Source organism: Motacilla alba, chromosome 14 (genome assembly GCF_015832195.1).
Source record: "Motacilla alba alba isolate MOTALB_02 chromosome 14, Motacilla_alba_V1.0_pri, whole genome shotgun sequence".
In the NCBI taxonomy this organism is placed as follows: Eukaryota; Metazoa; Chordata; class Aves; order Passeriformes; family Motacillidae; genus Motacilla; species Motacilla alba.
Genome location: NC_052029.1, coordinates 6816674 through 6840830, shown reverse-complemented (window position 1 = coordinate 6840830; position 24157 = coordinate 6816674). Strand labels below are relative to the sequence as shown.

General features: G+C 40.0%; 1 protein-coding gene across 5 annotated transcripts in view; it reads left to right on the top strand.

Moving 5' to 3' along the window:
• The first annotated feature begins 6308 nt into the window (after positions 1–6308).
• MRTFB (myocardin related transcription factor B) overlaps positions 6309–24157 on the top strand; it is a 67971-nt gene continuing 50122 nt past the window's right edge. For 2 of the 5 annotated variants that reach the window (XM_038151634.1, XM_038151629.1), the window contains exons 1-2: positions 9505–9546; positions 9976–24112. In XM_038151634.1, coding sequence (XP_038007562.1) covers positions 24046–24112 — 67 coding nt within the window. In that variant the 5' untranslated portion in view covers positions 9505–9546; positions 9976–24045. Of the gene's footprint in view, positions 6420–9501; positions 9547–9975; positions 24113–24157 lie in introns of those variants that run through there. The other 3 variants (XM_038151630.1, XM_038151631.1, XM_038151632.1) reach the window with 3 other exon arrangements.

Sequence of the window (24157 nt, the reverse complement as noted above, 5' to 3'; positions counted from 1 at the left end):
ACTACTTGCCAGTTTATAATATTGTATTTATACTTCTACCCTGTGCATGCTGAATGATGGCAGTGGCACATGAATCAAACGGGTACTTTACAGCTTCCCAAATGCCACAACCTGCCAATTTTATTAGCAATGCCATAAAATAAATTTTTCATTCTGGGGAATTTCCTAAGGAAATCAAACTTAGAAAAGAAAAGCCACCTCACGCTCTTTGAAAGTATGAAAAAGACATATGAAGTCAAACTGTTGGAGAACAAGGTGTGAGAAGTTGCAGAGGAGGAGATGCACCAAGGGTTGGTGGTGAATGGTACAAATAGAGACAGATGTGTGCTTAGTGACAGCCATCCACAGAAACTCCTCAGTCTGAAACTCCTCCCTTCCTTCCCAGCCACCTCTGGCTCCCATTCCCTAGGGATCAGTAGGCATTGTGTCCAGCACGAGCACAGCGCTGCAGAGAACGGCAGAAGCCAGAGCTCTGCAGCTGAATCCCCACTACATCAGCATGAGAATGGGGGATGACAAAACTCGGTTACATGGCTGAGCCATCTCACAGTCCTCAACCCAAGGAACAAGCAGAACAGGGGCATGAAAAGGATGGGACTTAAAAGGCAGAATGAACATGCATAATTAATTTTCAGGGACTGCAAGATGATGTGATCACCTTTAGATTTTCCCCATCTGTTGCTAAGCAGCATTCTTAAGTCACAAGTTTTGCCTTACAAAATGAACAGCAGTCTCCTCACATTTTGCTGGTTTTCCATTTGACACTGTTCTTTTGACAAGCTTGCATTTTAACTATATTTCAAAACGCCTTAAAACCAAGATGAGCGCTAATATAGCTGCCATCTTTGGGAAGAGGTTTCAGTTACTACCTGGGACTAGCAGCCCATGTACTCTCCAGTCCCCAAAAAGGAGTTAGAAAAGCCTCCATCTCACATGTACCAAAGGAATTGCTTTCTGCTTCTCATCCCTGAGCTTTACATGAGAAATTGAACTTGCATCATGGAAAAGGCAACATTTGGGGTTGTACATTCATTATCAGTCTTAATCTGTATAAACAAAATCTTAGAATTTTTCCCGTGGTGGTAGTAAATTAATTGTATTTATTCATTTGATCTGTGCTAAGGACGTTGTTCCAATGATCAAACACCCATTCAATGCTCTGGGCATTCTGACAAAAATTAAAATTAAATCAAGGAGCTCTCTCTGTTAGAAATTCTCTCTCTCATTTAATTAGAAGTAAAGGGCTGGCTGCCAGTGTTCCAAAACTAATACCAAACATGCCCACTGCAAACACCCTCTCCACAAATTATTCTCACCAGAAATTTCAGAAATCCTAATTCTTGAAGACCTAGAGAAGTAAGTGACAAAGAGTTCAGGATCTTTCAGCAACTGTAGGGAATTAATTCCTCACATTAGATCCCACATGTCTGCAGTTTAACCACACTACACTGTTAGCTCAGTTACACAAAATGAGCCATCATTTTAAAGTGCAAAATGACCATCAGCTCCATTTTCAATATTCACGAAATGAACAAATCATAAAGCTGAATAACATAGGTGATCCTGTGGAGTATGCTCAGCTCTCTAAAGCATGTACCCTCAACTCTCTAGAAAAACATTTCTCAAAGGAATAGCCCAAAAGTCTCTCAAGTCTCCTTGGCTAACTGTAGCAGCCTTTAGAGCTCCACAGCCAAAAAAATGCTTCTCATACAGCCACTGGCCCAAACCCACACACATTGGTCTATGACTTTTCATATCCTTCCAGATGCCTCAGCACTCACCAAAGCAACAATTCTACCTGGTCACATCCCTAGTTATAAACCCCAAACTTGAAGTAGCTGCACTGTTCTTCCACTGATTAAGCCATCACTGTTTTGGCAATGAGTATTGCTTATTGAAGATTTTTGTTTCACGTAAATTCAGATATAAACAGAATAGCTTTAATAACCTGGGCATTTATATTCACCTACTGCCCAGGAGTAGCTGGGGATCTATACATCTACACCAGGATATGTCCAAAGCCAAATTTGTTCCACCAGCTCCAGCTGACAGTGCATTCCTCTCTCTTTTTGGTATATCTGTAGGAAAGAGAGAGCGGGTTTGGTTTTTTTTCCTTTGTTCATCTCGTTTTGTCTCTACCAGCCGTTAAGTAAAAGGACAGGGAGCAGGTAACAAAACCTGCAGCCTAGGGGTAGGTAGGCAGACTCCTGCTGCCAACTCAATCTCCTCCCTGCAAGCCTCCAATTTCTGCAAAACTGCAGCACTATGGCTGAGCTAGGAAAGAACAGCAGTCTCTGGCATGTGTCCTGTTGCTTAAAGGAACAGGCAAATGAGGAGAAAAAAAGCATGAGGAGGCTGCAGAGATGGAATATACACAAATTCAAAGGTGAGGTTGCATCTACACGAGAGGAAAAACAGGCAGAAAGGTCTGATGCAGGTACCCCATGGGAGAAAATAACAACAACAACAACAACAAAGAAGTTATTAGGAGAATTAGAGGAAAGAAACTAATGGAAAGACCAAACAAAAATGAAGAAATAGAACTTAAATGCCATTAATAAATATGCATTTCTTGTGGCAGACTATTAAAGTTTCAGTGCGAGACTGATTTTACAATTAGTATGAATAACCACTGTTTGGCAGTGTTAAAACCTAATGTAAAACCAGCCAGTGCTGATCAGCTATATTATTTTCTCAGCTGTAACCTGAAGTGCAATACTGTTTTCTTTTATGAGAAGCCACTGATGACCTGCAGTGAGCTCCATTCAGCAAGGTCAGCATGAATACAGCTGGCAATGGAAACCAGAACTGCAGGAAAGCTGCTCTCAGATATCGAGTCCCTTCTGTAGAATCACTGGGTTCAGATGTTTGCGAGTTTCTCTAGGGAATACCAAAAACATCATAACAGAGATAAGGTCAGCCTGATGTTTCTGTAACATGGCTGTTTCAATATCATGATTTATAATGCTTTTTTAACCTGCTAATTTAACCTGTAAGATGGTAAGAGGTTTTCATATTTTTTTCTCTTGTTTTTAGCTATGATGTTGATAAATGCTGCCTTTTCCTCTTTCAATTTCCTTGTCAAAGAAGAACTGGTTCTGTGGTTTACAATGAAAGTCCATCTAGTCCAGCACGTCCCCCTGAAGAGTAGCTACAACAGGATACTTCACACAGACATTCCTGTCCTTTGAGTTGTTCCCCTGTGAGAGAACCACCCCTTGTTAACTATGCTGCCATTTTGTAACTAGAGTCTTAAAAGCTTATACAAATGCAAATAACACTGTGTCAACAACTCATCCACTCCCCCCTCACTTACAGCCCTTTGGAGAAAGCTCTGTGGAGAAAGTAGGTATTTCTTCCTCGCATAACATGTTTTGTCAATCTTTTCATCTCAGGCCTTTAAGGAATATATTGAAACATAATAATTACAAATTATATGACTGTAGGAGAGGCTGTAGTAGTTATTGCCCTACTTTCAAAGCAGCTTGCTCAACTCCGAGCCAACTGCACTACTATTCTAGTTAGGTGGCAAAATGGTGGTCTTTACTCCAAAAATTTTATCTAGAAATTTAATACCCCCATTGAATATGTAGCTGACACTACTACAGAATATATTATTGTATGTTATAAATAATGAAATCTTTATTAACAAATCTAACCACAGTGTTTACATCTCTAGAATAATCAAATTCTTTATATAAAGCCTGTACTAGAATTGAAAAGCATTGGTTATTTCTGAATAATTCCTAAAAGATATTTGCATTGTTTCATTAAACAAACAATCCTTCCCTAAAATATGCAGCTTACAATTGCATGATAATATACATATTCACTATAAATCACAACAAATGTTCTTATTTGTGCATCAGATGGAATATTAAAATGCTGATATTGTGTCATTTATCTACTTTTCATGTTCTGCAGTTTCTAACATCAGAACACTGGTTGGAAGTGAGAGAGGGAGAGGTGGGTCCATCCTTTCACTTCAGAGCATTGCACTGCTCTGCCAGCTTCAACCACTGTACCAGTGCTTCTTATCCTCATCCTGTTATAAAAAAGGGAATATAGAATCCATTGTTATTCTTGGAGGCATATGCCAAGGGCCTTGTTGAACTATTCTGTAAGAAGAAGGAAGTGTTGTACATGTCCATGCCCAGGACAGGAAAGGTGGTGCTCAAAAGTCAAGAACAATTGTGTGCAACTGGACAATTTCCATAGAGTGATTTTACGGAAGAAACTGTTTATAAGTAGTTAATTGTCACTTGAAATGTGTCTTTTTCATTGACTCCTATCACCATGTGGTTTCATAAAGCACAAACATATTCAAGAAATGAGCGCCATCTGTGTTTAATATCAAACCCTTTAACACACCTTTGTCTCAGACATCTTTTTTCCAGGCTTTTCAAGTTCTATAGTATTCTTTAGGAAGGAATACTCCATGTGTTCTGCAATATGATCCATGTCTATCCCCTTCTAATCAATGAATGGGCAATGCCCATTACTGCAGCCATTGGAACAACTGGAATGATCTAGGCTGCATGGTAATATTAAAGAGATTTCTACCTGTTGCACAATGCTCTTGTACATTGTTGTTTTTAGTTTGCTTCTGAAATTGGATAAAATCTGATTAGCTAACTGTAATCTACTGAAATATAACAGAAATTTACCCTGTTTTACAAAGCTTATTTTAAAAAATAACCTTGCAATCCATCTAAAACAATTTGAACAAGTAATTCTTTCAATATCAAAGTATCCATTATTAGTGAAGTGTATCGGAATGTTGTCTTAAAATCATAAGGAATTATAACTGATTCTTTTTTTGTGTCTGTGGTATCACTGCCGAACAAGTGCACTGAAAAACTCTTTTTGGAGCAGGGAACCATGTTTTGCTTGGTCAGCACGTGGTGTAAGCTCAATGCAGTCTCTTAGCAAGCTCCTGGACATCGGCAGATTGCAAATAATAAAAAAGATGTATTAGACCATTGCACCAAGTGGCAGCTTAGTACTTAATTTATGAGCTAAAGAAAAAAAAATACAACTCAAAAGCAGGGTTGCATAATACTGGGCCTGATGCAGTATGTACTTACAGAACAGGACTGGCTCGGTATTAGTAAAGTCAATTTGTTAGATATTCACTGTGAGCACAGTGTTGCACAATATGTGCAATAAATTACTGCGTGCATGCATGATCATATTCTGATCACAGAATAAATTCCTGTGCTCTCTATTGCACATTCTCAAGTATAAATCATCAGGTTTCCAAAACTTCTTTGACGAATTTTTTTTCCTCGTGATTGGTTTGATGTTGAATCAAGTTCAGTCACCTCAGACAATGACAGCTAAGCCTGAAGGTGAAACACACGAGGTATGAGTCCCATCTTGTTTGTGAATGTTTGCACAGCCAACATTTGAAGCCATACCCAATCCATCGGCTTCGAATTTCAAATCCGTGTGACTACAACTCGCCGAGAAGAGGCACTGGCACCTGAGCCTGCGCCGCCGCGGGACAGAGCCCTGGACACGGGTCGGCCGGGCCCTCCCGCCTGTGCCCGGCGCCCCCAGGAAGCGGCGGGGCCGCCGCGGCCAAGGCAGCGCTGTGAGGGACCGGGCGATTTGCCCGGGCCTGGGGAGTGATCCCAGAGAACTTTCAAAAATACCTGCACCGGGAACAGTGTGGCCAGCAGGACCGGGGAAGTGACTGTCCTGTACTTGGCACTGGTGAGGGCGCACCTCGAGTGCTGCATCCAGTTCTGGACCCCTCAGTTCAGGAAGGCCCTTGAGGTGCTGGTGTGTGTCCAGAGAAAGGCAACGAAGTTTGGAAGGGTCTGAAGCACAACTCCTATGAGGAGCTGATGAGGGGACTCAGCCTGGAGAAAAGTAGGCTCAGGGGGGACCTTATTGCTCCACAAGTACCTGAAAGGAAGTAGGGGTAGGGGTCGAACACTTCTCCCAGGCAACCAGCGACAGGAGGCGAGTACATAGTCTTAAACTACGCCAGTGGAGGCTTAGGTGGGACACACGAGGAATTTCTTTCCAAAAAGGGTGATTAGACACTGGAATGGGCTGCCCAGGGAGGTGGTGGAGTCACCGTCCCTGGAGGTGTTTAAGGACAGGCTGGACGTGGCCCTTAGTGCCATGGTCTGGTTGACACGGTGGTGCTCGGTCACAGGTTAGACTGGATGATCTCAGACCCGCAGTCCAGCCTCAACGGCTCAGTAACCCCGCTCCGGAGGCAGCCGGCCCCGCTCCCCTCAGAGGGCGCGAGTGCCCGGATGTGCCGCCCCGCCTCCCGCACGTGCGCGGCGCCAGCGCGCGCGGCTCCCCCGCCCCCGCCCGCGGGCCAACCGCCGGGGCGCGCGCTGGGGAGGGCGGTCCCGGGCGCAGAGCTCGCGAGAGGAACATGGCCGCGGCGGGCCGGGGTGAGCGGGGCGGCGCGGGCGGGGGGCGCGGGGCGCGCGCGGCCGGGCGCCGCCTCACCGGGTCCGCGCCTCACGGGGCGGCCGCGCTGCCGCGCGCTGGAATGGGCCGGGCCGGGCCGCGCCGCTGAGCGGGAGCGGCACCGCCGGCAGCCGTCGCCGCCCGGCCCCGGGGTGGGCTGCGCGCCGCCCCGCCCGCAGAGCCTTCTGAAGGAGGTTGAGGGGGGCGGGAGTGCCGAGAGCCGCGGCCGCCCCCTCTCTGCCGGGGGCGGGCAGGGTCCCCGTGAGGCCGCAGCGGGCACACGGCGGGGCGGCCCCCCAGCTCCGCCGGGCCGCTCTGGGCCCTGAGCAGGTGGAGGTGCCGGTGCCCGCACCGGCCCGGCCGCTGCCGTGCGGCCGCTGGTGGAAGTGTCCTGTGTTATTATTTGCTAGTAAGGAACACTCGCTCCCGGGGGAGGTGCGGGGCTGCGGGCAGCAGGGCGGCGCTGCGGGCCCGGCCCCAACCCTGCGGGCCTTAAGATGGGAGCGCCTCGCCCGGTGGAGACCTGAGCCCTCCGTGACCCCGATCCTGGAGCTGCAGCGGAGGTCACGGGGCTGTGAGAAGAGCTGCGACCCTTGGACCAGGGGCTGTTAACGAGTTCCTCTCGTTTTCTGCGACGTGCGTGGATTTCGATGGCACTTGGTCGGTCCATTTCAGCGTAGCCAGGCGTTGGAATAGGTTGTCCAAGAAGGTGGTGGAGTCACCATCCGTAAGGCGTTTAAAAGACGGTGTGGCGCTGGGAGATGTGGTTTAGAGGTTTCAGTGGCAGTGCTGGTTTGATGGTTGGACTAGACGATATAAAAGGTCTCTTCCAAGCCTGATGATTCCATGATTCCAGAATCAGCGTTGTTAACAAGTGTATCCACAGCACCTGTATGCGCAGATCCACATCGGGGGTGCAGGTCACTTGGCTGACACTTGTGGCAGTGACATTCTTTGGGACAAAGGGAGCCAGGTGGAGAGCTGTGTTGCCGTGCCGTGCCTTTCTGCCAGCAAATACATTTGCCTTTGTTCCATTTATTTGGGTTTTGTATTGGTGTGCAAGTGCAGTGCAGAAAACTCTGTTAGTCAGTCTCAGTGCAGTCAGATACCAGGACTTCTGCCTGCTGCAGGCAATTGGCTGAAATAAAGACTACAGGATTTAAAGTGAATAACTTGTTTAGCTATGAAGTAAATATCAGGAAAATTATCTTTTTATGAATGTTTCAAAAACACCTCCATAAAGTCTGGTATGTCAATATGTGTAAAATACTTAAAGCTTAAACATCACTCACCTTTTAAGAAAAAGAGCCAAGATTACACTATCCTGTGAGTACAGCATGTTCTGAAGTTCTTGTCTATGGGAAGGTGTTCACACTTCTTCCTCACACTGCATCTTTTCCTTTATAAGAAAAAAATACCCAAGTTTTGAATTAATTGAGGTTTTAAAGCTTTCAACAAAGGCACAGCTGGCATTTCATAAAATTCTTCTCTTAATGTGTGACATTTTATCTTGTTCCTTCCTAAAGTTTTCTTTCCTGTGTAATTGATTAGGGCAGATGTGACTTGTTACACTTTGTGGTACAACTTGCATTTAAAACTTAATAAGATTGCTGTCTGGTAATGACACCACTTATTAAGCAAATAAAAACGCCTGGAAGCTGAACATCCTTAGTACATTATTTGGAGTACAGAGTATCTTTCAGAATTTGGCAGTATTTGAAGTGTAGAAGTGTAGAAAACAGAACTTAATTATGCAAATGAGTTTTTAGAAGCAGTCATACAATAACATGGAAATCACCTTTATATTTACCTTTTGTTTGTCAGATTCTGTTGAATTGTAAGGTAGTATCAAACAGCTTTCATAGTGAGGGTTAATACATAGATACTCAGACAAATTTAGTGGTTTATGTGCATAAAATACTTTAAAAATATGAACTTTTACTTGTTAGCCTAGCAATGAAATTAGATAATTGATGACACAATGGATGAATGTAATATTGGATAGGCAATATGCTTAGCTGAGGTTTGGGGTATTTTAAACAGCGTTTAGATTACTGATGAAATGATTACTGGAAGGAAGAGGGAATCTATTTTATTGTAGGTCATTTATTTTTGTGGGCCTTTTTGGCATTTCCATCTTGTAACCTCTTCCTCTTGTGTGTTTTGCTTTGGTTTTTTACATGTAGAGCTTATAACTCCTGTCACTGACATGTACAGAAACCATAACATCAGCTTCAGCCTTTAAAATAATTAAAAGTAATCTGTTAGGATTCATCTCTGGGATCAGAAGTAAAATTGTGTGGCTGAGCAATGTCAGGGACATTCTCAGTCTGATACTTGTGGGTTCAAAGCCAGAACTGGAAAACTCCATTAGTGTTACTGTATGAAACAGCATTTGATAAATGCCAGACTTTAAAATAACTGAGTTTTTAAACTGTTCTAAATACAGTGAGCAGTTGGTTTCTATTGACTTAATCATATGTGTCTGTATATGTATGTATATATGTACACACACAGTCTAAAATATTCCAATAAATGAAATGTTGATGTTGGAACAGGTCCATTTGAGTTGGTGACATAGCAAAAAGACAAAATGTGGATGGGAACAGTTTCCTTTTTTTGTAAACATTCCATTGTATTGGAATCTACAGAAAACTAAAATGCATTTCTGTTGTATAATTGGCACTTCCAAGTGTCAAGACTTGAAGGAACTAGGGCTGAGTTTGTGCATTGCAGTTGAGCTGAAAGGAGCAGATGATGCACCTCTGCTACTGCTCTTCTTGCCAGAGGTGATTGGGAAGACAAATACCATCTTAGAATTTGAGCAGGAATATGAAAAATGCTAAAAAATGCACATAAAGTATATTGAAATCACTTTACTCTCAGGATTTTAACTTAATAACACACTTTTACATCTGAAAACTGCAGAAACTGAGAAAGCTGAACTAGTATTCTTAAGACTTTAATTTCTTAGGTAGAACAAAATATGTAACTTTTAAAATAATGAATCCTTGAGACATCTTTGTGATTTTTATTTTTCCTTTTTACTTTCCAACCAACCAGGAATGTGCTGAAACAGACACTCTAGAAGGGTGCTAGAGATACAAGGTAAGTGCTGTATCTTAAAAAAATTAAACTTTTTAAATAATATTTTTTTTAATAAAGCTGTTCTGCTATTTTTTTAGTGAGCAGTATATGCCTTTAAGTTGTGCTTAAGGTTTTATAATCCTGTTAAAATGGAAGGTTTTCCAGGAGGTCTGTTCCTATACAAACAGAAATTTGGTTATATGTAGTACTTGTATTACATAAACTTAAGAGCAAGTCATTGTGATTTTGTGCTTTGGCCTTTGATATGAGTGGATTTTAATCCCCTCTTAAGATTTTGACTTAACTGCTCATATGCTGATTAAACAGTATTTTCTCTTTTTAAAGGACTGTCATGCTTGCAAGCCTTCATATATGTTAGCTGTTTTCCAAATGTGAATAGTTTTGATATTAAAACTTTGGCCTGTAGAACATTTTGTTTATTTTTAACAGTTTTTCTGCAGTGACTCAGGCTTGTACCAGCACAGCACCTCCAGAGGGACTCCAGCCCCCGTATGGTTTGGGTAAATCAATCCAGTTATAGATGAGGAAAATTCTCTCTCAAAGGGAGCCACCAAGGGTCTTTGCTACTGCTGATAGTGCTGTTTCAGGAGGATAGGAAGGGAAGTCAAGCAGCTTAGTAAAACAAGGAAGTTGGGTTATATTGGCTAACACATTCTCAGTTCTGGAACTGTGCGCTTCTGGAGTTTAGCTGGTCCCTAAATGGTGAAAATTCTGATCCTGTCCTTCCCTCTTCATCTTCAGTGCGGGAAAAAGAGGGTGGGACAGGTTGCCTGATTTTCAGGATAACCAAGACTTAAAGCCTCTTGATAGTTTCCACTGAGGCCTCCTAGATGAACCAGAGCATTGGTTCCACCTCTACAGAAAAAGCAGACACTGCACACGACTGTCATGGCTAAGAGCTGCTCCAGAGACTGGAAGAACAAGATGTACAGAACTGGATATACACAGAAGGGGGTATGTATCTGTAGCATTGATGTATTCCAACAAACCCCAGAACTGTGTTAGGCAAAAATCCCAACTAGAAACACTTAAAGGTAGGGGAGCTTCCCCTAACCTGAAGGCAAGGCGTGTTTAGGGTTGTGTGCAGGCTCCATGAAGAGCAGGTTTGATTAGACTTGGCAAACCAGTTCACTTTGTGTCCTCCTTTAGTAAATCTACAGCCTTTGGTTCTTACTGTGAATAAATCTGCTGATTTTTTAGCTGCATGTCCAAAAAAAAAAAAAAGAGATGAACCACGGAAATTAAGACTATTTGCACTTGACAGCCATTAATGTTTAATGTTTGCTTCTTCAAATGAAGAAATGCTGCTGCTTTTTCCATGCTGTGCTGTTTTCCTAGCATTGTTTTTAAACATTTTTAGCACCTGAAGTTCAAGAGCCAGAATTGCCCAGTGTTAGTTACAGAATACAACTTTTTTCAAACTTTCCTTCTGTGGCAAAGATTGATGTCTACCACAAAAATCTTCCATATCCTGAAACTCCAAAGTAAATGCACATTACAGAATTTATTGAAGTGTTCAGATTACTGTTATTAAATCCAGATGTTAATGTAACAGTTTTGCACTTGGGCAATAAACTGGATCTCTCTGATTGTTGACTCAGTAGAGAGTATTTTAAGATTTCATATTTGGTACTTGGCTTAAGCATTAATTAAATGTTTGAAAAGGGGCTTTTACCTGGGCATGGTGCCAAAAGCAACAAAGGGAGAGAGAAGTCCTAGTTACACTCCATTTTGATCTTTACACCAACTAGTGAAACAGAAATTAACAAAACAAAAAATAAAGACAAAAAGGAGACCCACTGGTTTTCCATCCTTCTAAGTGAATTTATGACATAGGTAGTCCTAGTTACCTACCTGAGAAGGACATGAAGTTGTGTTCATGTTTCCACATTTTGTGTCTAATACTAGAAGCCTGCTGGAAGGCTAGGGAACAGTTGCTGAAAACTTGTTTACAAATTCTAGAGACATTAAAATTAGTTTCTTAGTCATTCTTTAAATGTAAAGCAGGTAGCTCATAAAAATTCAGCAGAGAAACTCATTAAAATGAGTTCAAATTGTTAAAGTCAAGTTAATGGTTAATGTAAGAACCAAAAATGGTTCTTACACCTCATGTAGAGGGCAATTTCTCAATATTTCCTACACAAAAAAGGTAGAAGAGACACAGAATTCCTGCTTCTGAAATTCTGTGTAATTACATTGCTGCAATGCCTGATTTTGTTCCCCATATTTTTAAAATTGAAAATGTATACCTTGTTAAAGTTGCAATCCAGCAAAGCTTTAGGCATGTGTTTCTGGCACTAAATAGGTTGCACGAATGAACACACGCGTAAGGCTTTTCATGATCTAGAGCCACATGTTAGTAAAGCTTTGGGAGAGTGAAGTTGAGACACAGGCAGAGCAGTGTGTGAGAGTGTGCCTGTGGTGGCTGTCTCCTTACTGTTCTTGCTGCTGCCCCTCGCTGCACCTGCACACAGAGCTGCACTGCTGCAGGCGCGCTTCTGCGTGCAGGTGCTGTCCTGCATTGGCAGGGCTTCAGTGTAAATTGGGAATTAGGGGTTTGTACTTGGCTGTTGTCTAAGGGAACGCCTGATGTCACCGTTAATCTCACGCTGTGTTTTTAAAATGCCGCTCAGCGTGTTACCAGTCTTTTTTTATCAGTGCATTGTGCATTGGCTATCTCGGCACGTTCCCGTGTACGTGAGTGGCTGGAAGTGTGAAAGCAAACGAGTGTTTATACTTTTATAATCTTCCCTTGGTGCTCAGGCAGGTGAGGGTCTCAGGATTGGTGTATTCTGAGAATGGAGCTTGCTGAATATACTGAGATGGCTATACAGAAACTAATGGGGATCTCCCTGTTCATTAAAGTTGTCCTGAATTCTACCATTTGTGTGTTATTTTAGGAGTTTTTGAATGGACTAATTAATCTCTCTGAACTATTCTGAGTGTGTTTTTTTGTTATATATCACTTGGTACACAATATTTTTTTAGGATTTCATCTTTAAAAATAAAATTTAAACATACTTTTCCATGGAAAGTACAACTAAGACAGGTACCAAAAAAGAAAAGCCTTAATGTTTTGCTAATGTTTTTCAGTATGCAATTTCTACTCTTTGTACAGCTATGCTCTTTATAAATATACTTTGTATAAGGTTTTATACTTAGTATATTTATAAAGTTTTTGTGAAAGACTTGTAACCTGTATGAGTTAGAAGTTTATAGAAACAACTGGAAACCTCACCATTTTCTACTTACTGTTTTCAACACTAATTTCATTTGCAGTGTCTGGACTGCAGAAGGTTTTTAATACCCAGTTTATGAGGGTAGAGCTCACTTAGGATCTTTCTAGTAAATAGTTAATTAAAGAGAAGTTACTGCTTTATTTTGCAGTCTTTATTATTTCTGAATTTGTATGGGTTAATTACAGTAATGCTTCTTTATATTAATGTTGAATAATACAGCAGCACTCAAATACAAAGTACTGAGCAAATACTGTCAGTTTTTGCAAAATATAAACTGTCTCTATGGTTATGGGAAATATAAGTCTTCCAATGTGAACCAAGCCCTAAATAATTCTCTCCATATCTTCAGACATTTTTAACCAACTTTCTTTGCTTCTATGAATAACAGAGTGTAATTTGTGATTTCTTCTGGAATCAGATCCTCCCTTCTCTGCCAGATGTTCCACCCTTCCTCTGTTCTGCCAGTTAAACCATTAGATGACTCTTTTACCAGGTCCTGCATCAGAAGCCTAATTTTAAAACCTTGTCGTGCAAAATTGGTAAAAGAGAAAAGTGGAATCTCTCGGAAAGGGTGAAATGCAGGTGGTGAGAGCCTGCTCTGGTCCCTGGTTCATCTTTGCTGTCCTTGGAGCGCTGTGGGCAGGAGCACAGGTGGCAATGTGGAGCCAGCCCAGCTGTGTGACATGGGGCGTGGGTAAAACACTGGCACTGCTTCCCTTTGCTGCAGAGTAAACCGCACTCACAGGAGACCCTTGGACACAGTTCTACACCAGCTGTTCCTCAAATACCTGGGGCAGCTGAAGGTGGTGCAGAAGAGAATTCCACAGTGCCTCCCATCTGCCTGTGGGTTCTTGGCATCGGTAGTAGACTTTGGAAAGCCTAAGCCAAGCCTTGTGCTGGCTGGCTGAGGAACATGGTCAAGAAAAGGTTATCAAGGAAGGATGGTATACAGAGCATTTTTGATGGGTAAAGCTGAGTTGAGGTGATTTAGTGATAGATGGAGGATAGAAAAAAATAGAGAATACAGGAAAAGAAATCAGGAAAGTGGGTATTGAAGTGTTCTGGGGAAAAATAACTATTGTCTGACTCCAGAAAAAGAACAATGACAATAAACCAAGAGAAAAAACTCCTTGGCTACAGTATTTATATCTGATACCAGATTATATTGAATTAATATCTTGTTTTCATCATTTTATCAGTATTTTCCAACAGTTTATAATAAAGCTTTGCAGTATCTTTTTAAAATATTTTGAGTGCTGCTCAAACTACAAGAACTACAGAAAGTAAATGTGTGACAGCTGCTAAGTGCAGAAATTTGTAATTTACTGTAAACAATTTTATGTTACTATCTATTTCTTACTGATTTTTAAACAAGCAGCTTTGTATGGAATGAAATATTGGAACACAATAGTTTAACAGATAAGACTTCTTTGAAACTGGCCTTAGGCAACATAAACTCTCCTGACCCAGAGTTTCTGCCCTATTAGTCTTTAGCTAATTTCAGTAGGGAAAATGGAATTCAAGTTCATTTTAGCTTTGGAGATCGTGAGAAATTGGTTCTTAAAGTACTGAGGGCATGGACTGTGGATTATAGCATTAAACTGTTTGGAACATCAGAGTTTTCAGGCACCATACTAATAACATAATTTTTCTGATTATTTTAGAATATGGGTGTTGGTCTGGAGATTAGGCTTCATCAGTTATGGTCTTGGATCTGTATTTATAAAGAAGCAATAAGTTATATTCCTTCCTGTGGTCTTACCCTGTTCCTTGTTAGAAGGAATGTGTTTGATTTGAAAAGTAAAAATTTGACTTCTCTTAGGTGAAGAGTGTAATTTTGTCTTTATCAAATTATTTATTATGCTGTTAGTCATAATACTATGTGTGTGGTATATCTTCGTGCTTAATTTCCAGTGTTCAGGAGTCTCAGGGCTGGGATTTTGTGGTTTGTTGTGGGATTTTTCTTCCTGGAAGTCTGCTTAACTGTATGGAATTCAGCATTCTTTCAGTCTGCATCCTTGTTGTTTCTGTTAAAAAAATCCCTGGCTTAATTCTTAGGAAGATGCTGTAAGGTGTAAATCTAGTAGAAGTGATATAATTGCATTCAGATTGTGACCTTTTGTCAGTGCTGTATAAAAATGAGGCCATGTAACACAATGTGGGATTAGACATAAGAAACAGGAAAGAATATTGTAGGTGAACTCTAAGCACTTGGTGTTAATCAGGTAAAGAATGCTCAGTAAATAGCTGCTGCTTGAGATGTGCCTCAAGTTGATTTATATATTTTTAAATTAAACATTAATGTGTCACCTTCTAAGTTTTCCTTTTGTGCATTAGCAGATTAAATATTAAAAGTTTCATTTTCAGAAGTTGGGAGCAACAAGTTGACTGGTTTCCATGGGAGCTAATTCAAGTTACTGTTTGCATTGTTAATATCTCAAAGTGGCTGTGTTGGTCCAAGTCAATGTGCAGCAAAAGGTTTGTGAGAGAGAGATTTTCTTGGCTCTCCTAAGGCTGTGTGTAGGGACTGCGTAATTGAGGACCTTCTGCACATGTCACTGAATTTCAGCTTAGACACAATCATTCTGATTTTTGCAAGATGCCCTAAATTGAAGTTGCTCGTAATCTCTATGCTTACATTATTTTGAATTAATGTCTAATTAGCCCTTAGTTTCTTGCTGAATGTAAATAGTGTTTTAAATTCTGTCCAATAGAAGTTAATTGTATTTTGTAAGACAAATTCAACACCAAATATTACAATAATAAAATAATTACAATAATTAATAACCAAATTATAATAATAAAACTTTGCTAAACTTTGTAAAGTGTATAGATATAAAAAGAAGCAAAGTATAGATTTTTCAAGAAATCTCATCTACTAGAAATGATTGTGCATTGTTAAGTCCTGCTTCTGATAGGAGGTAGAAAGCAGCACGTTCAACGGGAGGCAGTCCTGCAGTTCCTTCCTCTTTGATTTGAATCCTTGTGCTTTCCTTGCTTTGTTCAATTCAAGGGCTTGGTTTGCAGCAGTAAAATAAACAGAATAGCACCTGCAGCTTAGTCATCGATGGGAACATCTTGCAGTATCCAAGCAAACAAATGAAATCATGGAGTCATCTAACCTTTCCTGAAATGCCTTAAGAGCTTTACCAACATTCCTTTTAGAGATGGACCTCTATTTTGGCTATCAAAGGTCTCTGAACACGTAGAGGAATTGGGAAAGATTATGATCCAATTCATTGATAAAAGTTACTAATTATTGTCTGAGCTATCAAATGCATTTATTATACAAAAACAAACACTTGGGTTTTGATTTTTCCTATGTGGAAAACTTCAATTACATAAATAGATTCTTCTGGCTGCAATTTATGTTTGCTGGCCACAGAAAATCATGGAGCACATGGGACCTTACTAATTCCTTTCACAAAGTTCTGTCATAGACTAGAAGAACTGAGCTTGCTTTTGAGTAGGTTAATCTGAGTTGATGTCGCAATTACTCAAACACTCCTGCAAAGCACTTCATATTAAAACTGAAATTAGTAACTTTGGGATTTTTGCTAATTAAAATTCGAATAAGTTGCTTTGGAAGTCATATGTCACTGTGTTTCATCGGAAAAAATATTATTTAAATATGTAGATATTTATGAGAAACTAGAAGCATCATTTGTTTGCACACCACACTAATGCAGATAGCTGTTGTTTGGTTGGTTTCTTTGTTTCTTTGCCTTGCTATATTTAGATGTAAAACTGACCTTGTGTTGCTTTGTAAACTCAGCCTAAATATATTTGTTGCCAATGTTATTTTCAGCTTTTAAAATTAGAGTATTAAAGCAAATTTAGAATATTGACAATCAACAAAATCTTCACAGAGTGAAAAATAGGAATGTCATGCTTTAATTTTTCTGACCATTTGCACACAACATATTTCCATATACAGTAACATGTAAACAAGATACTACTTCATGTTTTGCCTATCTAGTTTTAAGTATTTTTATGAAGTTCTTTATTTTAATAGAACTAGTGAGGATATGTGCTATGACAGCTTTGTATTTATTTAATCAAGTGGAACCAGCTGATCCACTTAACGTTGCCTTAAGAGGAGCATTGTTTATCAAGAATATCCACAGAAAAGATGAGATTAAATCAAATTATATCTGCTCATATGGTGATTAAAAGTAAAAAGTTGTTGAGGACTGTGTCTGAAGTCCTTCACTTAGAACAGGTTATGGGTCAATGTTTTCTACACTTCAGGTATTGTAGCCAGAATTCTGGTTGCTGCTGAGTGCTCAGGCAGCAGCTCTTAGGGAAGATGGACTTAGTTGTAGATAAAATAAATCACTGTCCTCTCATGATTCAGAGTTTTCAGCACAAATCTTTATGAACTCTGCTGCAAACACTGCAGTTAACACAGCATAGCTTCTGTTTATGAAGCATGGTGTCAGTAGAAGGTAAGTTGAAGGCTGGGTTATCAGGGTGGGTTAATGGATGTTTGCTTCCATGCCAGGTCTTAAACAGCTCTCTAGAGATGAGTATCTCTTGTGCAGGGTGGAATAGCAGAGCAGTTCAGACTTCTCCTTAAAAATGGAAGTTGTTGACTCTGTGTTACCCATAAGAGGCAGCTAATTTTAGGCTTTAGTTTTTGCTTAGTCCCTCAGACCAATTTATCGATTTTGATGCACGCTGTGGAGTTTCTCAGCTGTTTCTCAAAGGAAGATGATATAGGTGAACAGTTCTATATAATCAGTAAACAATTGAAACATCACCTTTGTCTGAAGGTATGGGATCTGTTTTGGTGATGACTATTGTGCATATTGAACTTTTGGTTCCTCTATTTAAAATATTTGTAAAAAGTTTAGCATTTTGAGTAAGTTCTATTATAATTTTAAAGCCCTTGAAATGTGAATACTGAAGATAGTTGTAATATTTACAACTACTTAGAACATTTGTTTGAAACCTTAAGGTATTTAAACACTAAGCTTCACAATATTGCTATAAGGTAGATTCTTCCCAGTGAAGGTTTATGTGTAGCCCAGATTTCACGGTCTTGTTTGAACAGGTTAGTTTGAGAAGGCAGTAATGTGAGAACAGATAAATCATCTCTATGGCCCTGCTCAGCGACAGGGTAGGCTTTAGTTTCCCCACACTTTAATGGAGCTGTGGGAGGCTGCCTTTATTCCTCACAGCCCCACACTGCAGGGTAATTCATTTGCACTTAGCAGGGCTCAGCTCCCATTACCAATTACTGTGATTTTTTTTTCATGCCTGGAGGTAGCAGTGGAGGGAATGTATCATCAAGGATTCTCCTGACTCATCCCCAGCCTCTGTCCAGGTACACGTAATTCTCTATACATTACCTTGTGGACGATGTGCATTTGCCACTGTAGCTTACTCATTTTTCATTTTTGGATCAGTCCAAAAACTTAAAATTTAAAGATTTTCTCTGAAGAATTAGTAAAGAGAATTTCATTGTAGCATTGTGATCAGAATATGCAGAAGTGTTAAATGAGTTTCTGGAGGTCTTTTGGTGTCTGTTCAGTGGTATTAATTTAGCTAGAGCAGACAGTTACAAAAATTTAATCTCAGTTATTTAATAAAAGTGGACAGTTTTCTGCAGTATCGACCAGCCCAGTCCAGGAGGACTCTGTGCTCATGAAAGAAACACATTATTCCAGGTACTGAAACAGTGAGAAGTGTGACAGGACCTCAATTTTGTCAGATACTTCTGCACACTGTTTTTTAAAGAAATGAATAGTAATAGTGAGTTTTTCATAATGCATAATCCAAGGTGATTACTCATGGTTAGTCAGCTGCTGATATTTCTCATCTTTTTCTGCTTTTGTATAATTACCTTAATAAAAATAGCTGTATGATTTAAATCCTTATTGCCCTGTGTTTGACCACAAAACTTAATTAATTTTATTGACGCTGTTTTAACTCTGAGATTGCAGTTTCTCTTTCAATATGGTAATTAAATGTCAGTTTTCATGTCAAAGTTCCCGTGCTGCAGTAGGGTGCTGTCTGTGTGAAGGGTGTCACCCCAGCAGAGGTGAGGCTGGGCCTGTCCCATCGGGGCTCGTGTCCCCGCAGCCCCTGCTGTGTTTCTGAGCTCCAGCAGCCGCTGTGGCTGGCTGAGGAGCGTCACCCTCTTTGGAGCACAGCCTCTCTTTGGTGCTGCTCCAGGAGTGATGGAGATGGAGACTGCAGCCAAGCCATGATTTGTTTCTGTGTTTCTCTTTACCCCTTGCTGATAGGCAGCATGCCAGAGGAGCCATCCTTTAAAACCCTGCGTCTCTTCCTCTCCTTGGAGTGGGTGTTCCATCCCCAGGGCTTGTCTCCGGGAAGTGACTCCCGTAGCTTCCAATTCCCAGACTCTACAGTGAGCTGAATGTTCCCGACTACTTTGTTTATGTTCAGGCCTGACGTGTGTTGATCCTTGGAAGAAAGGAGAGGCTGAGCATTCCAAGGGTCTGACCACTGGACTGGACTAATTTGTAGCCTAGGAAGGAAGTTTGCTGTAGGCTTGTGTAGGCAGAGGTAGGGTCTGCTGCATTCTGAAAGCACAGTCCCTGCCCTTCTTCATGAGAGGGGAAGGGCAATTGCCAAGTCAGTCTCAGATTGTGACTTCTCACAGTCTCTCAGGTCATTAGTGCCCACTGCACAAATAGAAGGAATATTTAAAACTGTAACAGCCCCCAAAGTGCTGACTGGCCTCAGTGTCAGAAATCACTGTTCCCACTGCACAGATCACCACGTCTTTCCAGGCACTGACAGGGAGACTAGACTAAAAAGCTTAATGCAATGGCCTGCCTTGGCAGCTGTTAGTTAACCTGCTGGATCTCACACTCTGTGATGATCTTTTTTAGTGTTTTCTGATACATTGAAGAAAAAGGGAAGAAAAACAAAACAAACTGAACATTTTACATTTTGAGTATTCTCTCCATTAAAGATTCTGGTGTATTACAAACTGCTAGAGTTTTAAATTTTGCTGAGTTTTATAAATGGAGAAACAGAGTGCTCATGTTCACACCATGATTCTGTAAATGCTGGAGCTGATATTGCTAATATCTGATGACTGTAAGTTCAATACTGGACTGGGTACAGTGACCCAGGTTCCTTGTAGGTGTGAGTGAGTGAGCAGTGTTAATGTCAGCCAGTTGACTTGGCCAAAGCTTGAATTCATTGTCATTCTTGAACTGTTATTTTCCAGCAGATTGCTAAAATAAAAGCTGGTTTACTACTGAAGTGTCATCCAGATTTCAGAGCTTGTGCCAAATAAAATACCAGTTCTGGTGTCTCAAGTAGCAGAGAAGTATAAGATGATAAGATTTTTCCAAGGAAATACATTTTGTCTTTTGAAGATAAAATGTTTAAAAATAAAAGGAGCGTTTGTCTTCAGCAGTTAAGAAGATAGCAACCACCTACAATCTGTGAGAACACTTACATAAGGCTCATACATTGTACAGGAGTTCTGGTTTGCCAGCGCTGGAACAGTGTTCCTATGTACTTGTCAGGGAGATGTGAACTGAAGCCTCCTAGCAGTGCTGGTGCAGATTCTATTTTGATAATGTATTCTAAAAGCTAAGTAGGATGGGGTGGTTTTTTTTTTAATTTTTACTTTACTATTAAACGTTTTGCTGTTTCTATGTTAAAAAAAAAAGGCAAACCAAACCAGCTACCTGTAATCATTTAGGACTATTGGAACAATCGAGTAATGTGATTTTTAGTTTCTGGAAATAAGTTGGTATTATGCTTTCCAACAGTTCATAAGCAGAAATGGAGCAGAGTGATGGCTCACACAACTTTAACTTCAGGTGTCTTAGTTGCAAGGAGTGAAGTGGAAAGCCCTTGAGTGACAACTGATTTTTGTCAGATCAGCCTGGTATAAAAGGTGCTTTCTTGGATTATGTTAAGTAAAATATAGAAACTTTAGTAGAATGGATTTTTAAAAATTTTATTTTCTTGCACATGTTTTAACTGTTGAATTTCAGTTATGTTATTAATATACTTTGTGTGTAGGTCTGCTTCAATTCAGGGGTTACACAGATAATGGTTACCATCTGTAAATGCAGATGGCAAATCTGAAATAATTCTTCAGGATTGAGGAGGCTTCAAACAAATGAGAAAGGGGAGGCAAATTGTAAATGTGAGAGTATCATGGTCTTTACATTCTAAATCAGAGGTTTCTCAGTTTTGCACATGGTTGCTGGATAAAGTGTTTATTTACAGGGTTTGATTTTAAACAAGGTGAACAAATATTTTCTACTCATTTTTCTGTTTGGATTGTTGATGTACAAACAATTGGTTATATTAGAAACATCAGAATGAAATGGCTTTTGAAGACTGAAAATAGATGGGAGACATTCTGCCTATCTTTAGTTGAGTTTTATGTGAAGTAAATGCTGCTGATTGTAGCCTGCACCTGATGCTAAAGCAGTTGTATTCATCTGGAGCTGTTAAAATGAGTGTGCTAGAAAATGGTAATGGTTTATTTTCCTACATGCAGCAGTGTAAAAATATGTTTACAGAGATGTTTATAGATGTTTTTTGTCCTCATTTATTTCTTGTTTGTTTGTTTGTTTAGAAAGATATTTATAAAAGTTATTTTTAAGTTCCTAAATTAGTTTTTTCAATCAATAAGGAAAACCTTATGCCAAAGGCAAACTATTAATTTCATGGATGCCAAGTTCAGGTGTTGTCTTCAGAAAGTTGAACAGCTGAATGAATTCTTTATTAGATTCTAATAAAACGAGATAAGAATCAAATTAATTGTTTATATTTTATTATTGCAAGTCTTCAATTTGCCATCTTTATAATATTTTTTAGAAGTTCTGTTCGTTGATTCAGTAAGGAGCTGTAAGAATCCTAGTGTATCTATGCCAGATGTTCATGATGTAGGTCACTGATTTTTTCCCCCTACAAAAAAACCCTGGAAATGTTGGGTGGGGATGTGTGTTTTCCTTTTTGGGGAAGGTTAAGAGAATTTGTTGTTCTTAGCTCAGAAATATTTCTGTCGTCTGATACAGCAGCAGTTCATAAGTAATAATGAAAAGAAATGAGAGCAAAATGTGATTTGAGATATGAGTAAAGAATTTGAGGAATTTAGACTTTCTGGGAATTTTAGAGTGTCTTTTGTTCAAAGATTAGATAGCAACATAGCAGTAGGGTTGTTCTAGAGTTAAAGGATCGTTTGAGAACATACCTGGGTTTTTAGCAGCCTATCTAAAAGATTTAGGAAAAGGGAAGTGCAGCAGTTTCTGGGACTTGACAGTGAATTGGAAAGTTTAAAATTAGGGTTAGAGTTCTGCACTGGAGAGCTTTGGATTTAGAGGTTTCCTAATGATGACATTCATGCACTGTATGAAACCACAGTGAAAACAGGGTCCTGAGTGTCATGATCAGCAGGAGAAGAAAGTGTGAAGCAGGTGGGCAGAGCATTCGTACTAAGGTTACCCAGAGGTGGTGAAATCACCTGCTTTGGAGATTTTCAGAAGCTGACGAGGCAAGTTCCTGAAAGCTGGTAATACCATGAGACAGGGGGATGGACTAGATGACCTCCAGAAGGTCCCTTCCAACCTGATCTATTAATGTTCAAACCACAGATCAAGCACATTTTGTGTGGGAGTCAAACTTGTTTTGAGTTGTGCTGCTGTGCTGCAATCAACATCATTTAATTGCATGCTGTGTTCTCAGTTGGATCTGGACAATAAACCCACATTTCTGTACATTCCTGAAACAAAAATTAACAGATGGACATGTTACCAATTCTGCAGTGCATTGTAGATACGGTGAGAGTCAAGCTAGTTTCATTCAAAGCACGATGTTTACTTATCTGTCATGGGGAATAAAATTAGTCAAAGCTAACCTGCATAGCATAACAAATGCTAAGCCTTAGTACAAGAAGGTGTTTCTATTAATTTCATCTGGTTTGAAAGCATGAATACAGCTCACGTGGCCTAATCTCTTTGAAAAGTGACTCCAAGGCAACTCGTAACTAGTAAATTGTGGATAAAACTCTGTGGATATGAACAGATAAGCAGCTAAATTTTCAGTTAAATTCTGCTCTGAAGAGACCTGCTTGGTTAATAATGTACTTAATTTGTATGAGTGAGTGGGAGTTTGAGGAGAGTGTAATGTCAGGAAATCGAGTGAGAGCTGAGTAAATTATGCTTCTAGAAGCTAAGAACAAAGAAGAAAAATCTTGCATAACAGTAAGTTAATGTGTCTTCATTTAATGTGAAAGCTCCAGTTGGTAACTAGGGAAAATAATGAAAAATATGCACTTAACCATGATAATTGTTCTATTTAGGTGTATATCAAGCAGTACTTACTCATATTTCTTATTTTTCAATTCACATTTTCAGAACATGATTCTCTACCCTTTTGTAGCGTAGGCCTTTCTTTGGTGGTCATGATAACTTTTTGCCATCTTGGTTTTCTAAATATCATGTTAACACTTGAAATATTTTGGTATTGATCATTGAAATATGTATTACATTTTCAAAATTCTGAGTACACACCCCAACACATGTGGTGTTTATATTCAGAGTATTTGAAGTTTAAGGCTGAGTATGGCAAGCAGTTGTGTTTCTTAAGAAAAATAATTAAAAATTAACAAAAAATCTCACAATAATAAGACATTTCTTCATTCAGTGGATCTTTCTGAGTTGTTAATATTTCATATCATTCAAGTTTCCAAGAATCCAGGGATAGGACTCCATTGACGTCCATATTGATTTAATGACATTTTAATGACTTGATAGTTCTGTGAGGTGTAAAAAGCCTGTACCAGTAATTCATACTTCTGTCTCTCCTCACTGTAGATTAAGTACTACACTAATGATAGGAAGGAAGAATATAGTAAGTTGGGACTTTTCTTCAGTTATTCAATAAGTAGCTAGTATACAGTAAAATTAATTTTAAAATATTCATGGCCAAAAGTCTTCCTTGCAGGAGAAACTGAGGATTAACTAGTTCTGATATACTCCTTTGGTGGTGTGAAGTCCTGTATAAGTACTGACGTTGATTTGGGATCTGAAGGAGAGTAGTGCAGAGCTTCAAAATATTAAAAGCCCTTTATATGTTAGCACAATGTATTAATTTGCATTCTCTAACAGAAGCTATTGGGGAAAAGGGATGTTGTGCTGATAGGCGGGTGGGACCCAGGGTGGGGCACAGGAGCCTCTGGACATCCATCGTGAGGGTTACCACTGGGTGATGTTTCTGTCAGCGTGAGCGAAGAAACTGTCCTGCTTTCTGCTAAATGGCCTCTGAATCCATTCCCCGACTGTATTTTTGCCAACCCCGTAGTATCTGTGGGAAATCAGCAGGTAACGTCCATAATTCTAAGCTGAATTTTGCGTGCGAAGGAACGG